Source organism: Gymnogyps californianus, chromosome 8 (assembly GCF_018139145.2).
Source record: "Gymnogyps californianus isolate 813 chromosome 8, ASM1813914v2, whole genome shotgun sequence".
Lineage (NCBI taxonomy): Eukaryota > Metazoa > Chordata > Aves > Accipitriformes > Cathartidae > Gymnogyps > Gymnogyps californianus.
Window position 1 is genome coordinate 25,888,370 of NC_059478.1, and position 21,241 is coordinate 25,909,610.

A 21,241-nucleotide genomic window follows, 5' to 3' on the forward strand; every position below is an offset into this window, starting at 1 on the left:
AGTGTTTGGATTCATTAGAAATTTAAAGCAAGGAATATTGACAAGAATGCTTGACTTCAGGACATTCAGTGTAAAATGTCTGAATACTAAAGAAAACTGAAGCATGCTCCAGATTCCCTTTTGCTCACTTTTATTTTTAAATATGGTAAATAGAAACCTTTTTCATCCCTCAGTCAAAATCAAAGTTATAGTTGTAAGAATACGGTGGCACTAGTTTGTATTCTATTGCATAAGCACACTTTATAGTACCAATATTTGTAAGTTAACTTTTACTTTATTTCTAGTGAAGGACATCTCATCGTGTATAGTTCAATAAAGTAGGTGTTAGAACCTCTTTTTTATGTTTATGTAGAAGTCTGTTTGCAGCTTTTTGGAAAGCAGCTACATTGAGAAATTTTCTGTGCTCTCTGTGTATACGAATGTGTGTTGGCTGCTAACCCTGCAAAAGCAGTATAGTTTACAGAACTGAGCACAGAGCTGGAAATTGGTGTCCTCAGCTGTAATCCTGATACTACAATGGATGTGCTGTGGACCAGTCACTTAACCTCTTTGTGCCTCAGTTTCCCCATTGCTAAAATTAGAATAAAGCCATTTTGCAGTGCTGCTTTCAGGCTTAATTAGTTGTTGTTCTAAAACACTGTCAGTGCTAAATGTTGTTTTCTAGTTAATGGTTTGTGTAATTCATGTTTTCACAGTTGCGTATTTCTGTTTTTGCCACAGGCGTGGCGTAGCACCATGGCTCCCAAATTGTGAAGGCTGTGATATAAATGGTCCATGTCTGTTACTGGTGCCATTATCAATTTGTTATTTTTTCCTCAATTAAAAGTTTTACAGTAAGGATTGACAGTGGTGTGTATTCCAGAAAGCCTGGGAATCACTACAAAAAAGGATTTGGATAATTCCAGATTGGAAGATTTTCATAGTGGAAAAATAATGTTGACTAGATATTATATTGACTGACAAATACATTTTGGTTTGGATGATAATTGAAAGGATGACTTAGTTTATTGCATTTATTAAGAAGATATAACTTGTATTTTGGAAGTATCTTTTTTTTTCTTTTATTGAAACAGAAGATGTGATATTGACCCTGATTTATTTTTTTTTCTACCGTGGTACCTTGTCAGAATCTCCTCCTCTTTGTACTCGCACTGCCGAGGAAGCGATGTTCATCAGCACATGTTCTCTCCTACATCTGCTCCAGGTCTGCAGCACCTTAAATTCCCGTTTAGTGCTGACTGTGCACTTGTTACTTCTCCTCTAGTATTTTACCTGAACTCACAACCCCAGAGCAATCCGTCTAGTCCATGCTACAGCCATCCTTTTCAGTGGAGGTAAGGAGAGGTATCAACTAGGAATTTCTAACAGTTTGGTGTTGGTGTAACCATTTATCAACTTACCAGCTTTATAGTTTAAGAGAATAATATCTAACAGAAGGGAACAGCCTTGTAGTTCTAATTTACTTCCAGTCATTTAGGGTTCAGGTCGATATTGCTTGTTGATACAAATTTTTCTAGTTCATGTGTAGTTTAAGGTCCTACGTAGGGAAGAATATAAAATTAATTGAGGAATGGAAACCTGTCTACCTGTGTGTGCATGCGAATTCTTGATTGTACCTTGTGTTAGCTTCTGAGTGCATGTGCAACTTGTACCATGGAGCAAAGGAACCCTCACAGGTATCGCTGATGTCAAGAAAACCAACTTAAAACAGCCTAGAGTGGGGTCCTTAAAAATCCGTGCCTAGAATAGCGGGTCTGTGCTAACGTACTGTGCTCCGTTCTATTCACTGTAAATCCACATCAGTTTCTTACAGAAGCTAGCAGGCTGAAGCCTCTGTCTCCAGACACAGGGTCTACAAAGGATAATGAGTAAAATCAAGCCTGTTGTTAGGAGGCTTAAATATGAGGTACAAGAGTTTGTAAACCAAAAAAAGTCCAAACCAGCTCAGTTTGTATTAAAGCATTTCTGAGCTTGGCTGACGTCTTTTTCCTTCAGGAATAGCCCTTCCTCCACGTTGTGCTATTATGGAACATGTATGGCTATCAGCAGCCCCGGTGGAAACCTTCAGCTTCTTCACTAAGAAGAAACTTCACCCAGGAGATAGTCACTGACAAAGGCTAACACAAGCTAGAGATCTTTGTGTGTGCAGTTATGAAATCGAAGCTCGGTGGTACCTACTTAAAACTTGAGCTAGCAGAGCCATCAGAGGGCTGGTTTTGAAGTTCACATGCTGCAGCGTGGATGTAGCTGGTCGAATTTCAGTTACTCATCAGGTGGCAATGCAATAGCCCTTGAGTCTGGACTGTTATTTCAGAGGGAGATTGCTCTTGCTGGCCAGCTCTGGTAGGAGTAACAAGAAAATGTGAAGTTGAGCTACTTTAGGCATCTGTCCCTGTAATGAAGAGTAACATATTATTACATCTGTTGGGTGGAAATCAGGTTGTCAGCAAAGGAAAGGGATATTGCATGCATCTGTACTTGGTGTATTGTGCACTGCCATGAAGAGAGAGGTGGTTGCCCAGCGTGCCTGCCGCTTTCCCTGCACGCTGGGCAGCACTTGGTGGAAATTCTTACTGTGGTGCTCATTTTGGCAGCACTTGCAGTGAAGTGAAGGGCGGTGACTAAAGAGCAGTCTCAACATTTTAGTGTCATTGTCATCAATATAATCTTAAATTATTTTTTGTTATTTAAAAGCTGGTATTGGGTAATGTTCCTTTACAAGGGTGATTAAATGCTGTTTAGCATTAGGGCTAATTAACAGACTCATAAGTAGTAATTAATTATCAAAATTAACTTACTGTTAAAGTCAATTGAGAACTGTTCTTTTTGGAGAGGACATCTAATGATTATCGATTATTTTCAAAAGCCTTTTTGGTACTTATTGCTTTTTTTCTCTGAGAATCCTTCAATCTTCAGGCTTTCGACATGGGCCAGTGAATAATTTTCTCTTCAAGAATAGTTTGTATAAAAGCCTTAGTGTCGAGTTATATTCCACTGTTACTATGGACTCTTCTTGATAATAATATTTTTCACATATGGGGACCTTCCAGCCATCTGCTCTCTAAATACTGAATGGTTGATGATTCATAGATTCATAGCTCTGTGTAACAGCTTAGGTCTACTATAATAACTTTTTATTTTTGTCCTTGTTGCTTTCACCTGTGCAGCTCTTGATCCTGTTTTATCCTGTCTTTCTTTGTTGTAGTTTTGTTTACTTGGTTACGGTACCAGTGATAGCCATTCCTGCTTGCTTAGAGCAAAGGTTCATCTTGGCAAGTTATTACCATCATTGATCTGCTCAGCTTAACACCCTCAGGTTAGCCAGGCTGTGGTTCATTTCCATGGCTATGCAAGTGATACTAGGAACTGGTGGAAAATTTAACTAGAAAAGTGTATGCCTTAATGTTAAATCTTTCTCATTTTTTACCATCTGTATATTGTGTTTGCAAGTATCTACATAAGTTTCCTCTTCTTGCCTATTTTTCATGGTGGTGTTGATATTTTTACGTGGATGGATGAACTGTTGGTGCATCTGACGTGAAGTGTGTTCTACAGCCAGCGTGGAAGTTCATGACTTCTGAAAGAATTAATCTAATTAGGTGTGAAAATATTTTATATATAGCCTTTGAACAATTGAAAATAATGTAAACCTTTCAAAAGAGTAAAAGGAAATGTGAAGTAGCATGATTACAATAAAAATAAATTGATAGCAGCTGACATAAGACTGCTATAGTTGATGCAACCGTGGGCTGGAATTAAGGTCATGTATCTTTAGGAAGAAAGAAGAATGATGTCCAAAATTAAACTGAAGTATTGAGTCTCATATTTGGGATCTGGCTTGCACTCTTCTGGGGGTAGCAGGGAAGTCAAATTACTGAAGAAGAAAATGAGGCTGTATTTCACAGCTGGTCCTCTTTATGAGTTGGCAAGTCTTTGTACACCCATATTTGTCCTTTAATTTAATCAAAATATGGATTTACAGCATTTCTTGATATCAGGTTGCTTAAAAGATGTCATGAATTAATTGTTCTGACTTGGAAGTGATGGGCCTTGAGATTAAAGGAACGTGCATTTCCCCCCATTTCAGAAAACACTACACTCGCTGTAACACCCTCAGCAAGATATAAGCTAGTTTCAATAATTCTAGAAACGGATTAATTTGTGGTAACAAGGATGAAAGTGTTCAGGTGCTGTATTTCTGGCATCTCTGGGTGCTGCAGGTGAGGTGAAGTCTCAGTGGAAATTTGCTTTATCCTAACAAATCAAGGGAAGAGTTGGGTTCAGCTGGATTATTCAAGGGGTATTTTCTCATGCCAGTTGTGGAACATGTTCTTATAGGGATATATGGTAGAGATTATTTTTATAGGAACGTTTTCCCTTGGAGGTTCTATCCTTAATAAAGTCTATTGATAATAGCTATTAATTTTTTATAGCTTTGCAGAATAGTTTCATAGGTTTTTTTCCTAGCCTGTACAAAATCTGGTCACCATTTCTGAATGTGATGGTGGTCAGATCCTTGCTGTCTTATTTAAGTAAAACAAAACAGGAAACCTAATGTTGCTCCAAAATACTCGGTGTTGGAGCACAGTACATAATTACTTGATCAGTGTGTAATTACAATGTTATGAGTTTTATATAATTAGGATTTTATGGACATCTGTGATATAATTTAAGAATATATTAATGTATTTACATAAAAAAGCCTATTCTAGGAAACAAGCATTTAATCAATAACTGTGGTAAGTAACAAGAATATATTATACATAGACGTTCAGCATATGTACCGGGAGGGTTGCCTGCCTTTATTTAAAGCCTTTTTTGTAAAGCTGTTGCAGTGGATGAGGGGAGACCTATATTTAGAGCTATGGCTTGTTTGCGTGTATGAGTGTGGTTTGGCGTGCAGTGTCCTCAGTTGCAGGAAACAAGATGGGCTTCCTGGGCGTTGCAGGGTGCCGGTCAGCTCACCTTCACCAAGGGGTGGGGATGGAGACATCCGCCTTGTTTCAGTGGGGTCTCCTGTTAGACTGTGGTTCTTTTTCTTATGTAGTGGGATTGCTGGTGTGTCTTGGTGAGGGTCTTGTAACTCCAGTCCTTCTACTTCAAGGCAGGTGCAGAAATCCCTTCCATAATATAAGGATGTATTCTTGGCACGTGCACCCCCAGATCACCTGTGTTTTGGGTTTTGAAGACTACATGTATTTTACAACAGCAGGGCAGCGCCTGTAAACAGGAGAAGTTCCATATTTTTAGGGAAGATAAACATTTCAGAATTCAGACTTGATGAGGTTCTTTATATTTTTATTTTGAAATACCTCAAGGCTTGTCAAGAGGTAGTGATAGTTTCCTATCTCTACTTAAATTTCCTTTTAGTTTAAAGTCACTTGATACAGGTTTTAAGAGTTTATTTTAGTTAGAATTTCCTATTTGACAAATATCAGAGGATTAATGAAAAGGGCTATATTCAGCTTGAATGACATTTGGAAATTGTTCTGTTTTTGCAGCAAGTGATATCCTCCTGGATTAGTGCTTGGTTTGGTACAGGTTCTGCTTTCTTAAATGTGCTAAATAATTGGTCAGTTGACTGCAAGACAGTATAATGTCACTTTTGGAAACAATGTAGATAAGCAATTCAGGAATAATGAGTAACAGAACAACTTTGTGAATGTATCATTATGCATAATGTGAAGTGGTGAATTTTGAGTAGGTAATCTTGGCAACTGAATTGTAATCTACATCTCACATTGAATGAATGAGTGAGCTTCCCAGAATTAATTTCTTTTTTAATGGAAATTTTTCTCTTTATTCCTTTTCTTTTGTACCAGTTGTTATTCTTGGGAATAGTTTTTCCCTTCTAGGAGATGGAGACTACAGGAGAGGGACGTATTGGTGGTACCTAAAACTTGACAGGCTCGGGTAACTTTTTGTCTTTCTTACGCTGATAGGAAACTGTCCATTTGCTTGCCACATGGTTGGAAATATTGAGGCATAGTGGCCTGAATGGTATAATTTTTTCATGTGAAGGCATTATGTAAATGCTAAAATCCCTGTGTCCTGCCTGGAGCTGCAGTAGCAGAAGAGTTAAACCCTGGGGTTTGGAGCCTGAGGTGTGAATTCTTGTCTCATTCCAGGCTCACCGTTTGGCTGCCCTCCATGGGACCACTTGTAAAGCATAACCTGGTGGTTTGACCTGGGAAATCAGAGGCTCCCAGAGGGGAGTGTGTACTTGTGACTTCAGAATTTGGAGGGCTTTAATGTTTGCTAGCCATCTCACCTATAAACCAAGTGGTTCGTAACTGGGTTTTCTGTATAATTGTGTTTGAAGGCTGTGATCTGTTAGTACACCTGCATATGAGCTGACTCATTTACTACCCCTGCACTATTCAAAGAGTTTGGGATGGTTGGGACAAGCTAGCAACTTCTAGTGAGGAACAAAAAGCTCAGAAGATTCTTAAGAGACTGTAGTAAATATTGAAGCTTTTCTTTTTCTGTCCTTACCCTCAAATAAGTGATTTCTTCAAATGATAGTAGTGTGCTCCGTTCTGTACAAAATTCTTCCTTCCCCATAGTCTCTCCCTCAAAGACCTTTTGATCTTGAATACAGGTACAGAAACAACCCGTGCGCTGAAAGAATCCTGGCAAGGGAATCATTCTGAGAAAGAAATATATATTCTTAACCAGGCAGTCATGTGTTTATTATTGTTGATAGACAGTCCCATGCATTTTCCAAAACTTGTTTTTAATTGTACTATGAGGCAACCAGGTGCTATTTTTAGTTTTGACTTGGAAAATCGGTGAGTGTGCAGACAGGCTCGTTAACGTCCCGCACTTAAGCACTCATAGTAGAGACATACTAATAGTGAGTACCTAGTGTCAATTTAATGGACTTGAGCTGGGGAGAAACAGAGATTATATGACACAGCTGCTAGCATTAGCACAGGACTATTCCTGCCCATGAGCAGGAGATTCCTTTCAGATCTGTTTTCTTAAAAAATTACTATTTGAAGCCATGAGTTGCAATTTCTAATTTAGATAGATAAACCATTTAGTAGATCAATATTAACCTGAAAGCTTAAGGAAAGTTTAGAATGTAAAGAGGGAAAGAAGATTTCACGGTAACATTGCACCAGTTTTTAAAATTGTATCCTGTTTCATCTGTCTCTCGCTATCCTGAGCTATGTTGAACTTTTGTCTCAAATTTAAGCTCGTGTTTGAATATTCAGAACTGTACCATGCCAGAAGGCCTGGAGCAGAGCTTCATCTTCTATAAGGTATCCTTTCGTGCTCTCTTTTTTACAGGCTGCATCTGTACTTCCCTTTTGTTCAGTCTCTCTCTGTTCCTGCTTTTGTTTGTTCATCTCAAATACGCTTGTTCTAGTCCTCCAAGTTCTCTCTTCCCCTCATTTATCTCCTAAAATGTTGCTACTTTGGCTAGTGGTTATTATTCTGTCATTCAATCCCTTGTGTGGTACTTGAGAGCATAATCTTCTAACCTAGTTTACATTACACTGTCATTATGAATTATTAATGTTCTAAAATAAAATCTTCAAACAGTAATCTTTGCAGTGGTGAAAGAGCTCTGTGTGCTTTTGTTTTCCTTCCTGTCCTGCCTGCCCTTTCCTTTCTTTAGACTTTCAGGTCTTTTGAGCGGTGATGTTATTGATCCAGCCGTCTGGGAAAGACTTGGTGTGCAATGAGAGTCATGTTGTCACATCTCTGGGCTGAGATAGGCATTTATTTATATAAACACTAAAAAAAAAAAAGTTGTGGAAGTAATACTTTTGATTCTATTAGAAGACCTGCTGCACAAGTAGAAGTGATAATGTATGTTTGGGTTATAGCTTGCCTGAGAAGGTGAATATTATTTTTTGTGCTCTCTATTATATTGTTCCTGGTTTTGTTCCTGTGAGTCTCAACTTTATTTGTCAATAGATGAGAAATTTAAAATAACAACAGAACAGGTCAAGTTATAATTCTCAGCAAATTTATCAGCTTTCCTCCACACTTCATTTTAATGCAACTGTTTGTCCATTCTGCTTCCGAGAAATTGGAAGATTCCAAAATCATTAAACATCCAATTTTCCAAGTGAATCAAACCACACAAATATTGACCAGAAGTGTTCCTTTAAGTCAGGAGTGTCTGCATTGCCCTCGCAGAGAACTTGCGATTAATTTGAACAAAATGGAGTTGATTACAGCTGCATTCATCTTTGACATAGAGGAACAGCCCATGGGGACATGTTCCAGCCTGCACCCCATGGCTTAGTGTGCGCAGCCTCCTCTAATATCAAGATGGATCATAAAACTGTGACCTGTCGCTTCTGCAACTTTCCTCTTCTTATTAAAAATAAGGGTAGCTGCAGACTACACCATAGAACGCCACGGTCTATTTTTTACATACTGTTGTTGTAAGTGGTCGGTATTGTGGAAAGTACTTTATTTATTACTTTTGCAAGTCATATTTTCTCTGCAGAAAGTACGTTCTTCGGACAAGCAGGTGGTGTTCGTTTGCATGCATGATCTGTGCTGTCTTGGCTTATCCGTTTGTTTAGTAGTTTGTGTGTTGTGCAAAATAATGTGACGAACTGGAAACATTTGTTTTTATTACTAGATGCATTTTTATAGGTAGTGCAGAAGCCTAAATTTGGTTTTGTTAGAAAATATAAAAAAATTGCATAAGTTTTGCTTAAATTTTGATATATTTTTTTTCTTCCCCTAATCTATAACATCTGTATAATGCTAGATCTGCTAATCAAAATTTGGAAGAAAAGAAGGTAAAGTGAGTATAAGATGGATATTCCCATTTATCAACATTTTCTTTTTTCTTTATATCTGAGATGGTTTAAAAGGGCATTGGTGAGGTGAGCATTGCAAACGTTTAAATTTTGTTTTTAGTATTTTAAAATGAATTTTTCTCTGGAGACTACAGAAATCATTGAGAGTTCCATATCTGTCTATTCTGTACTTTATTTCAAAGCAGAGAATATAGTTTGGGCAAATTTATCTTAAATTATTAAATCTGCTTCTGTGTTCCAGAACTTTAACATGTATGTCCCTACTGATATATAGGGGGGCATACAGGTTAGAAGTCTTATATATAAAATAAATATCTTTGTTAGAAGAGCTTCTAAATATTGTGTATATTTTAGGGAATGTTGCTTTTGTAACGCATCACCTTTGTGGGTTTCCCAGAATTGCTCTAAAACAGTTTATAGAGATGTATCAATTTGTAGTTACATAAAAATCAGTGTTCCGGGCTTGTTCTTATGTTCATTCTGTCTTGTACACTATATATTTCTCCAAGGCTCACAACCTTGAGTAGCTTGTTTGCCTGCTGGTTGATGTTATGTTGTCACGGCTTTCCCAGACTTTAAGATTAAAAGCTAAGCTTTTGCTGTGAAGATTCATATTATTCCAAAGGAATAACTAAAATAGGGACCAATTTCTGTTAAAAATTCATGGCCAAATTAGGATGTAATTCTGCCTTTAAAACTGGATGAACTTTTTATCCTTTTTTTTTTTTTTTTTTTGTATACCAGCACTCATGAAGTTTCCCAAGCATGGTTTTGATTTCTCATGTCTCTTCTGTACCATGGCTTATTTTGTAAGGTCTATTCTTATCCCATGCTCTAACTTCATTAAGAATTTATGCTTGAAAATGTAAAATTCATCCTCTTAGTCTGTTCATTACATTAGCATTCCCCTTGCTCCCAGAATAACTCTTCTTAGCCAACATCCTCCAAAATAAGCTTTTTGTCTCAGAAAAGCCGTGGTAAATGCAAGGGCTTTACAATATTCTTAACATTTCAGCTGTGCCTAAGTGTGTTAACCAAGAAACAGGGAAACAAGCTGTGGAGTGGAAGGTCCTGCACTGGAGATTCAGGTTGGAGCAAACAGCCTGAATTATACCTAGAAACAAATCAGATGCCAGAACTCGTTTAAAGTTCAGGCTTGATTTGGTCTTCTGGGTAATATGCTGTCAAACAGGTGAAAGCACTCCCTGCTAGCTGGTTACCACGTGTAGCCCTGAGCCTGGAGGCACCATGTTGATCCTTGGCACAGCGTCTGTCCAGGTTGCTGCTGTGAGATGGGTGTTGGAAGTTTGCAGTCTTGTGTAGATGAGGGGAGCCCTTTTTGCTTTTGTGAGCTAGTAGTTGTGATCTGAGTAACAAAAAGCCCTCTAATTCACACACTTAAATACAGCTCTGTTCCCTCTCTTTGCTGTTTGCTTTGTTCATTTTACCTTAATTACTTGTGCGTTGTCTTGGTTTGGTTTTAACCATCCACTGGTAGTTCTTCTTCAGTCCTCAATCCCTGCGAAGACACAAAGTGTGCTAGCCGCCTTCGCTGCTGCTTTTTCTCTTAATTTGTCCTTTAAGCTCTGCGCTGTAGTTTCCCTGTAAAACAGAGGGGTAGCACCTGCTTTTGCAAATCTGCTTTGCTGCAGCAGTCTTGTTGGAATGGGTTATGGACAATGTCTATCAAGGACTGTGTGTTACAGTTCTTTTATGATATATACAAAAACCCTGTTACGGGAGAATTTAGCAATAGTCCAGTCTTGTTACTCAGCACAGGGAGCCAGAGGTGGAAGAATTCTGCAAAGAACTGAAGCCAATGAAGTGCTGTACTTCTTCATGGAGAGGCTGATGCAAGGTGGAGTGGCAGAAGAGATTAAGATATCTTCCTGTTTGCAAATGCCATTGCACAGTGAATTTATTAACACTGTATTACAGGTTAGAAAGAAAGTTTTAAGTGCATCGTGATAAATAATATATAATAAAGACGAAGAAATGCTATGGTGGCAACAGGAGGCTCAATCTATGTTTTTCTTTGGATAAATTTTGGCTGGTGAAGAGGAGGGAAAATCTTTGGATGAGGATGTCAAGGTTATAGCAGCACTCTGTGATGCTGTGTTTCTCGCAAGTGTTACTGAGTGTCTTCAAGAACGTTTTGGATAAAATGTTAGAAGATTTCTGTATGAACGTGAAGTAAGATTTTCAGAACTTATGTTCAGTATTGTTATTTTTCAAATAACATTTCTCATTTTTTATGGCATTTGAATCACATATTGAGGTTACATTCAATTAAATCAGACAACTGACATTTGAATCACACATGAAGACAACAGGGCTAAGGAAAGAATGCGAGTTCTAGTAACTTATTTAAAGAGGATAATTGACCTTTCCATGGCATCTGAGCCCAATCATCAATTTTGTGAGCTTGAAATAATGTTAAGCTTATGTTATATTGAAGTTGCCAAGCATCTTACTAGTGTTATTTGGGAAGAATAGTTTTGTATGGAATATTAGCATACTAATAAGTGATATTTTTGTAAATAGAGATACAAAGAAAGAATCTTTCTTATTAAATATTCATAGGATTTTGAGCACAATTAACTTTGTGTTTTAGCAGTGCTTGCTCCTTATCACTATTTGGTAGTGTTTTCATTTAGAAAATACTAATCGTGATGATAGAGCTGATAGTTGACATCCTCTATATCTAAGTGAGTACAATTTTGTAAGAGTTGTTTTAGGACTATGAAATCAGAGCAGTTGCTTCTGCTTAAGCTGTGCAGTGATATTGTAGTGAATTAGATAGCGTTTCAGGCTATCCACTGTGATGGCAACCCCTGTTAAATCAGTAACTGTGCCAGATTAAAGTTACATGAGAAGTTGGCAGCTTTTATTCAGGTACATGAGTGTGCAGTGCCTGATAGCTAGTTCAGTAAATGTTTCTGATCCTTTGAATCATTAACTAGTGCAGTCACTAGGATGTTCCCTGCATGGGAAATGCACACCAGAGGGAAGTTTGGTTGTTCTTCACCCCCAAAAAACTTGGCCATCAGGTCTTCATTTAATCTCAGATAAATGTGTCTTTGGGAGCCCTTTTATACAGAGGTAGCAATTGAAATGTGCATGAACCACTGTAGTAGAAGAGTATGGCTCTTTTGTTCTGTATTGGCTTGGTGATTTCTGGGGGTGGGGTGATTTCTGCCAAAAAAGGAAGAAATCTAAGATTTTATAACCTAGCAAGTAATGATAGAAGAATGAACCTTAAAGATATATTCAACTTAACGTTTTCTGTCAGACTGTTACTTACATGTCTTGAGATTGCAGTCTGCTCAAAGACAGTCTGTTCTTCATTTGCGTAGGTCACTGTTCAAATAATAATGATCCCCCAAATAGCTCAACACACATCTTCCATGTCTTTTTTTTTTAAAGGAACCCTCCTTTTTTAGAAGCATATAGGAAGAACTTTTTTCCTTTCTTTGTATTGAAAGGCCAAAGTTTTCTGCTGGAGTTTTTACATGTTATACATTTTTACCTATATTGTTAGTGATATAGAGCAGATCTCTCTTCAGTTCATCTGCGTTAACTTACGCTTACTTATAGTAGAATAATCTTCTGTGCCTGTTGGGTATACCATTTAAAGTTTAAAATAAACTTGATATTCTCTTTACAGAGAAAGAATGTATCTTCTCTTTTGTGATGCCTCCAAACAATTTAGCTTTGCTAGTAAAACAGTTTTAATTTCTGGATATTTCTAGTGAATAATTTGTGGATTTGAGGCTGTTCAAAAAAGTTATGTGACTATTAAAAAGAGTTAAGTCTGAAAGTATCACATATTTATGTGACACTTGATACAATGTAACCTTTCAAGTGATTGAATAATTAGGAAGAGGTAGGGTTTTTCCAATTAGTATTTCAGCTGGTTTCCATTTTAAGTTTTCCTTTACCATAATGTGACTCAGGAAAGTTATCTTCATTTGAAAACTACTGGACTACTACATGTTTCATCTTTGTTGAAATATTTAAAAAATATAGTCAAGAATATTTTGTGGGAACTTTTCTTGATATAGAGTCAACTTAAAATGTAGTCAGTCACAAGAGTTTTGACCTTTGGGATTTTCTTTTCCAAATGACCTCAATGATCTCCTTGGTACCACTTCAAACTTTACAAGGAGTTCAGTTTACTTTTAAAATGACAGGTTTTATTTAAAAAAAGATGGTCTTACACCAAGTGAATTTATTTAATGATAAATGTAGCTGCTATGAAAGAAGTCCAGAAAGCAATGGGGTTTGTGTGGACTGTTTGCCTAATTGCATTCTCATTTAATGTCAGGCTTAATTAATGTCCTGCTTCGGTAATGGTAAAGATGAGAAATTGGGGAAGTCGTTGATATTGGCTATTTGTAACTGTCCGGTGGATGCAGTGTCATTAGGAGGGCCCTGGAAACTATGCATTTGGTCAGCAGAGAAATGCTCCATCCTCACAGGAGCTGCCGAAACGTTCTGCAGGTGGTCTTTTCCGAGGACAAGTTGGGCATGAAGTGGAGAAGGTACATTAGGGAGATTGATGGAGACTGAACATCCTGAAAGGCGACTGGAAGAATTTTATAAGGAAAGAGGTTTCTTCAGGCTTGGAGTAGCTCAGGATCAGGAATTCACAAAGACATATTAATGTTTTTATGAGTTAAATAAAACAGAAAACTCATCTCGTAACCTGTTTGTGTGAGTGCGCTATTTTTCTTGATGTGCTTTCTGATATGCAGAAGGCTATATTTTTGAACTAGTGAGAAGTTTCTAGTCCTAATTTTGCAATGTTTTGCTTATCATGCAGAGACAGTAATATAGTTCCTTAGAAGGATTTCATTTGTCATTGTAGATGTGAGAAAATCCTTATGCTTCATACATTTGTTACAACTAAAGCAAATTCTGCAAATGTTGACGTTGTTGTATTTTAAGACATGACATATTTTTAAAAGATGTTTGACGGTTTCATTGTGTTCTTCTGTTTTTCTAGCAAAAACACTGCATCTCCAAGTATGGTGTCTTCACATTTTTTTGGGTACTCTGAACTTCTCTGTAGTTAATGTTTGGGGACAGTCTCAAAATGAGTGCTTTGCAGATGCTGATTTGCAAGATTAGATTTTGCTATTGGCATGTGGAACAGACGTTTTGAAAAACAGGAATATGAAGTGTTAAAGAAATTTCTGCTGTTTGTGAACCAGTGTTATATAATTCCCAAAGTGCTTTTTGCAGTTCTTGGGTAAGTGCTCTGCAGAACTGCATTAAATAGCAAGATGGGTGGATGGGCAGGTTTCCGATGATAGCAAAAATCCCATTCCCTTGCCCTGCTTGGGGTGCCCTATGTTCTCCAAGAGCAGTGGAGGATGGACAGGGTTTCACTGGGTTAACGCTGCTGTAGAGCAGTCACTGATGCCCATGGAGAGTGTTCTCCTAAAATGGCTTCTCCTTTTTGTGTCCTTCCTGTAAGAGATGTGAAAGTGCTGGTGCTGAGTACAGTGATATTATGAGTGATGTGTCTTCAACTGCTGAGTTTTCAATCACTTTTGAAAAACACACAATTAATATAAATTTAGGGGGTTTAGCTGGCTGTGATCTTATTTGCTAACTATAAGCCATCAGGAATTTATTTTTGTTGTGATGGGTTTATTTTGTTAGTCAACTGAGCACTTTTTTTCCTCCATTATTGCTCGGGAATTTCAATTCATGTTTTAGCTGATAGAGTAAATCTGAGTATTTTTATACCTTTTCAAAACTAGGGTTTATTGGAACTGGAAGGTCACTTAATATCCTGAATAGAATGCTAAAATGCTGTTCTTCAGTTTCTACACTTGATTGGTATATGTTATTATGTGGATACAAAAATGAATGTGTTTATTCTTTCTCATCAGTAGTAGACAGTGGCAGAGTTTTGTCTGGTTGTACTCTAAATTAACTTTGTGAAATCAAACCAGAATGTGATTTAGATTCGATACAAATGTTTAAAAGCACTAGAAGAGACGGTTGTGTTGAGCAGAGATTCGGTTCCCACAGCACACAAAATCACATTTCCCTGTGTTGAAGCTCAGATGGAAGGGCATGCTTTGCTGAATCAGATACTGCGATTCTTGATAAATGTGTGTATTAAAAATGTGCCATTATTTAATGGAAAGTTACGAAGACCATCTAATTCTTTCATGTGATTCTGTGGAAAACTAAAGGGAGCCTACTGGGATTTCTTTCTCCCAGACATTTATGTGTATTTTTTAAGGGCTGTATTGTGCATGGAAGGCAGTGCCAGCTGTTGATTGTCATCTTTCTCATGTCTGTGATAAAAAGCCACTCAAGAAGGCTGAAATATGAGAACGTCATTAGCTTTCCTACTGGCAGAAGTGCTTAAAAAAGCCACAATGGAAAGAAAATAGATTGCATATTGAAATTAGGGGGGGAAAAAAAAAGGCAGCTACAATGAGGTTTTGTTTAGACCCTGGAAAAAGCAAAAACACGGCAAGGAGCTTCTACAGGCACAAAGGGGGAAAAGTGAACTTGTGGCTGATGTGCAAGGGGATGTGTGGGAAACCTCTGATGTGCATCACACATGAGTCCTGCTTGCGTTTTGTTGTCAGAATTCAGCGGGTTGAGTTGTTTTGTGGGCACCAGGTGCTACGTAGGAGTTCGTGTTTACTGTGACTGACGTGTATGTGGTGCGGCTGACTTCAGGGGGAGAATGGATTTCTGTTTTTAAACTGATCTTAGGTGGCATTGTAAGCTTTTTTTTTTTTTAAATTTAAAATCCACTTGGGTTACTTAAGATAAAAGGTGGGATTTGTTGAAAGATTGAAGATTAATTAAAAAAATAAGCAAAATGCCCCTGATCTGCCTCATGTAGTTAGGAAGCAGAAGGGCCACCATTTCAAAATAAAAACACAAACTAGGCAGTAAGTGGTGCCCTCTGTGCAGACACAGCTTAAAAACCGTGTGTTATTCACGATTGCAAACAGAGCCCAGTTATGCTTTTGCTTGGAAATCTTTTGATTGTAATTGGATGAACACAGAGAGATGTATACAAAGCATGCATGCTGTGTATACCACAAACTCCAGTTTTAAATTGTATATATTAGGAAGGGAATAAATATCTCATTTTGCACTGCCTCCTAAGGTGGAGGGAGGGAGGCAGGGATGGAGCTGGGAGAAAACAGAGGCAGTGGAAACAGCAGCAATATGTACGCTTGCCTGCCTGTCTCACATTAATGGAACAGCTTGCAAGGTCTACAGGGAATTTGCATTGGCTCTGTCACTGGTATTATTTAGTTCCTTATTTATTGCTAGTGGCTTGATTGTGCTGTATTTCCCAGCAATGAAAGCTTTTAAAGATCATGTCTGACTCCTTTTGGACAGTGCTGTCCAATTTCTCTCTGCCTGCTACCAGCATGTTGAGACGATCCAAAAGGTAATCTAAGGATTTTGCGAGTAATTCTTACGATGTTTTTCTAAGCTACTTGTTTTAATACTGTTTAGGCTTGCTTTCTTCTTTTTTTAACAGATTAAATCATATTCCTGTATGATTTCTTAATTTCTTGATTTGTAATTGTATTCATTGTAAAAATCATACTGTGCAGATCCACTGATCATTCTTTTTTAAGATATTTATTTAAATGCATTGTTCCTTCTCATAGTATGTGAATGTGATAAGGGGTTTGTTTCTGCAAAATGATGGATAGATGCTTTACTGAGAACAAGCTGCTTTAGTATTCAAAGTAGCAAAACAGTGTTATGATGATATAGGCAGCACTAGGCAGGGCTTGCAAATATTTTGACTTCTAGCACTTATAGTCTTCTTAGAGATATGCATAACCTTAAATTTTAAATCATTCTTAATGCATTTAGCATTTTTTTCTTGGAGATGTAAATATGTTAACGTAGTAGTTAATAGGATGAGTGTTCATATTCACACTACTGTCTGGATTTTGATAAAATCACATTGAAGTGTGTGAAATAATAAATGGTATCAGATCTGATGCAGTACAGTGGTGTCCCTTCAAGACTAGGAAATATCAACATAATTATTGCTCATCAGGTGCTATGTGGAGCTTAACGTATGTAGCCTGAAAACTTACTGGTGAGTGTGGTAGGTAGTTAATCCCGACCAAAGCAGTATATTCAGGTTTATGAGTAAACAGTTGCAGCTAGTATCAGAATTTCTCAGCAGCTGATTTGTTGATACAGTTAAAAATCTATGTAAGACTCAGAATATAAACTTTGACTTGATTTTTAGGGTGAATTTTGTTCATTAGCTATCAGAAATTCTGTTAATCTTTTTTAGAGGATTGTAGCTTCTACATAGTAATATATTGGGGGGGCTCTATTTCCTGCTGTCATTCCACATTTGTGGTTTAAATTTTATCAAAGTTATCTTCTGTGCTGACAGTGATTTCTAGAAATTTTACTGGCAATGAAGAAAGATTTTGTAAAGAAATTTTGATCTTAGTTGCAAAGAATTGCATTAGAGATGTTATTATTTTCAAATACACATTTTGTTGTCTTTAGCCTGGTTTTTAAAAGAAAAGAGCTCCTTGAGATTCAGGTTGTGTGTTGATCTCTCTGCTCCCAGCAGTAACTTTCACACTCATTGAGCAGTTGCAGCAGTGGTTTGATGGAAGAACAGAAGTGGCAGAGATAAAGCTCAGTATTTCCTTACGGATTTCTTGAACTTGGCTGGGGAGAGGAAAGGAAGGCAAATTATTGTCCTGTGCCTCCGTTTCCAAAGGATAAAGTAGGTTGGACTTGGCTTTCAGGTGCTTCTTGGCCACCAACCGGTCAGCGTGGAAGCAGCATGGTCTAATGAGACTTGGCTCACTGTGAGAGCAAGGTGAGATGGGCAGAGCCAGGAGGAGCGAGGGAGTTGGGTTAGTGCAGGTGAGCAAGGGGGGGGGCTTTGGTGAAGGAGGACACTGTTCCTTAAGAACATAACCTGTGTTAGACCTGCAGCTTATGGAGCAACTCGTTTATTGCTCCTGCTTGCAGAACTTTGTTTTTCTAAAGCTCACTCCATTCTAGATGGTGTTCAGCGTGCATAAAGGTAGTATTTCGTGAGAATTCAACGATCATGGACTTCCATACAGAGTGAACACCTGCAGTGTTTCTCATAACAAAAATAAAGTATCTTTATTTTTCAATACCTTGTTAGTGTGCCATTTTGAATTTAAAATTAGACATCAAGGACAGAAACAATTTGAGAGATACTAACAAGGTTTCAGGTGCAATATTTTGTCAGAAAACTCCTACTCAAAATTTACAGTTCCATTTATTTGTTAGTAGTTGAAGTACAGAAAGAAAGAAATTGATCTGTAAATCTGCTGCACATCTTAATGGAAAAGAGATGACTTTTTATTGATTTAATCCCATAAATGAGTATTAGATATTTCAAAATGATCAAACAGCTCTATGAGGATTCATAGCAGAGAGCTGCTGCACAAAGTCATGTGGTGGAAATCCTATTTCGCACAGCACGGAAACCACAGCCTTCAGTCAGCCTTAGAAATGAAATATTTGAGCATGTGTGACAGTTTGTTGGGAATATCACCTTCTGCTGTGCTCCGCTGGCGGCCTGCCAGCTCTTTGCCTACCCTCTTGGGGGAGATGGGTAGGCAGGTTGGGCTGGTCTTACATGTATTGTGATAAATCGGCTAGTTCATATGACAGACTTATATTGTGATTCTTGCCAGGGCATCGGTCCTGAAAACGTGTACATGTATGCAGTAACTTTGCTTCCAAGAGTATGTGGGCTATGAGGGAGGTCACTGTACATCTAGTGCGTTGCAGTGCCGGGACCTGGGCGTTCCTGTGTGTTAATGTTCTCAGGATTGTGGCATCTGGGCACTTGGAATGAAGTACCATATTATTAAATGAATAAATATTTTTCCATTTTAATTGGCCCCCTTTCAAAGTGTAATGTTCACTTCTTAGTAAACTTACTTTTAAAAATTATGATTGCAATTTAAATTTCTTCTGTAACATTGTAATCTTGGGCATTTTTAGCAGCAGAGAATTTTTTGCTATGTCAAATATTTGATACAGTTTTCCTCTGATGTGTTTGTAAAACTTCTGTACAGTCCTACTGCATTTGTGATAGCTTGTGTGCTCTTAATTCTGGGCTTCTCCACCTTCGATTTCTCTTAGTTTTTAATTTGTTTTTGCACCGCAGGAATGGTTTACTAGTGGTATTCTGACTACTGTGCTATGGCACATTTCTCTATAATGATGGCTTCTGATGCGTACTAAAAATCCTAAAGGGCTTCACTCCCATATGGCTTTTCCTACATTAGGAGGCAAATGGGAAGGACTCCTCTTTCTCCTTGGTGCATTTTGTTGAAATGAGCTCTCTCGTGCAGCTGGTGGGATTCTCGCTGCAGCTAATGGTACTGTAAAAGTGAACCATCTGCTCCTCGGTCAAAGTGGCTGGATTGTTTCTTCTTGAGCATATTCCCGGAAGAATAGAGAAAGTCAAGAGCAAACTGTAAATACGTAAGTTTGTCATGGGAGGGGTGACATAAACATCAATCAGATTTACCTGTCAAACTGGTTCTGTATAAATATTTATGATTTTAAACTATAGAAGAAATATGAGAATTCCTTGGTTCAAAGGGCACGTGGGGTTGGTATTCTAGTATCAGCTATACTGAGGCATTACCTATTGAAATTGGATTATGGAAAGATAAAGCATCAGTCTGACGTATTTAAATTAAATGTCTCTGTTTTTAAATCCTTTTGTTTCTTTGCGCTTTGGGCATATCTTGAATATACTCTTGCAGTTTGATATTATTAACAGCAGTGTAGAATTGTGCAAGTGGGTGTTTGTTGGTCTTGAAAAACTGACTTAGAATGATGATTTCTAATGTTTCCTCATTCTTTCAGCAATTTAATCCTGTCTGTGTGGAACAGGCTGTGACTATGGATTTTAATAATTTCACTTTTGTTTAGTGACTTTCTTTTTGCAAAGTTAAGACAGGGGAGATTTGTGTATTGAAGTGACTTGAAAGATATCTCTGGGGGATGACAAAGGTGGATTTCTGTTAGGAAGGATGTGCTGGTTTTGTGTCCACGATTGCCATTGATGCTCAAATTCTCTTTCCTCTTTTCCTTTCAGTGAAAGGACATCAGTGATGCAGTAATTTGGTAATTTGTTAAAATCACAGGAATTAACTATCCTTAAAGTGTAAAACAATCTTTAAGTAGCAAGACACCTCTAAAATCAGTGATTCTATGGAAATCATTGTATTTCATTATAAACAGTTCCTTGCTAACTAAGAAAAATGCTCTTCATTATTGAAATATTCACAAACAATAAGAGAAACCACCTTTCACTGGGATGTAAACGAGTGAGTGGGAAATAATCAGGCGGCCAAGAGCACATAAGTGGTGCTTTCTGATGCATTGGTGTATTCATGCTAACTTTTAAGCTACCATAACAGAACTGTGTTAGACAGTGAGTCCATACATATCCCTTCAAATGTATTTGGTGTCTTTTTTATGCTGATTCATCTAGATTGACATTAAAAGCTGTGTGTGTCAGAAGGATGCCACCTCCTCCATATATACGTTGTCACTTTGAAGAAAAACAATTAGTTTGATGCTAGCAGAATACTTACTTTTTTGTGGTAACATAAAGCTAATCTTAAAAATGTGAGTCTATGCTATAATTAACTTTGAAGTGACAGCTGTCATGCCACACATTTTCTTGCTCAAATGAATAAAGTAAGAAATGTTTCCCTTATGTTGGGAAGGAGGTGCAAGACCTGGAACTCTGATGCTTTTGATAATATTTAGCTCAATTTTTTTACCTAGCTCAGCATATTAAATGGCCTTCTGACACTCCTAATTGGAGAGGAAATTTCAGTCAAATTACTTGTGCTAGTAGTTCAATATGGCCTTAGGACAAAAACACTGTTTGGGGGGAGGAAAAAAATTCTACCTTATCTTCTGAAAAGTTTTTTATGAGAACAGTCTTTTGGATTGCATGAAAACGTAATGGGTATTTTGCTTACTAATGGATGAGTTTTGGGGAGCTTCCAGTACACTCTCCATTACGGGATATTTGTGCTACTTAAATACAATGAAAGAGACTGGTGCACCATGAATGGAAAGAAGGTCCTCCTAATATCCAAAATAGCTGTAATGATTTAAGGAATACACCCGGATTGTTTGTAATTTCTAGTTTATTTGGGATTCTGTCTGTGTAAATCAGATTTTAAAGTAATTTTGAATACTGTTGGCTGTTTCCCTGCTAGTCTAAAACCCAAAGTGTCCTACAGGGTTAACACTGAAGTTTTAAGCCTTGAAAACTCTTTGTTCGGATGGAAACTCTCTTGTATGAAGGCTTGGCTATTGCCCAGGACAAACCAGTTTTTCAAGTCAGAACTTTTGTGGAGAGGAAACTAAGCAACACACAAATCGTGGTC

General features: G+C 37.7%; 1 protein-coding gene across 2 annotated transcripts in view; it reads left to right on the forward strand.

The window, feature by feature from the left end:
- MAST2 (microtubule associated serine/threonine kinase 2) overlaps window positions 1-21,241 on the forward strand; it is a 199,508-nt gene that overhangs the window by 93,117 nt on the left and 85,150 nt on the right. The window contains exon 5 of one of the 2 annotated variants that reach the window (XM_050900979.1): window positions 1,128-1,334. The exons of the other annotated variant lie outside the window; for it this stretch is intronic. Coding sequence (XP_050756936.1) covers window positions 1,128-1,334 — 207 coding nt within the window. The remainder of the gene's footprint in view (window positions 1-1,127; window positions 1,335-21,241) is intronic. 2 annotated transcript variants of the gene reach the window in all.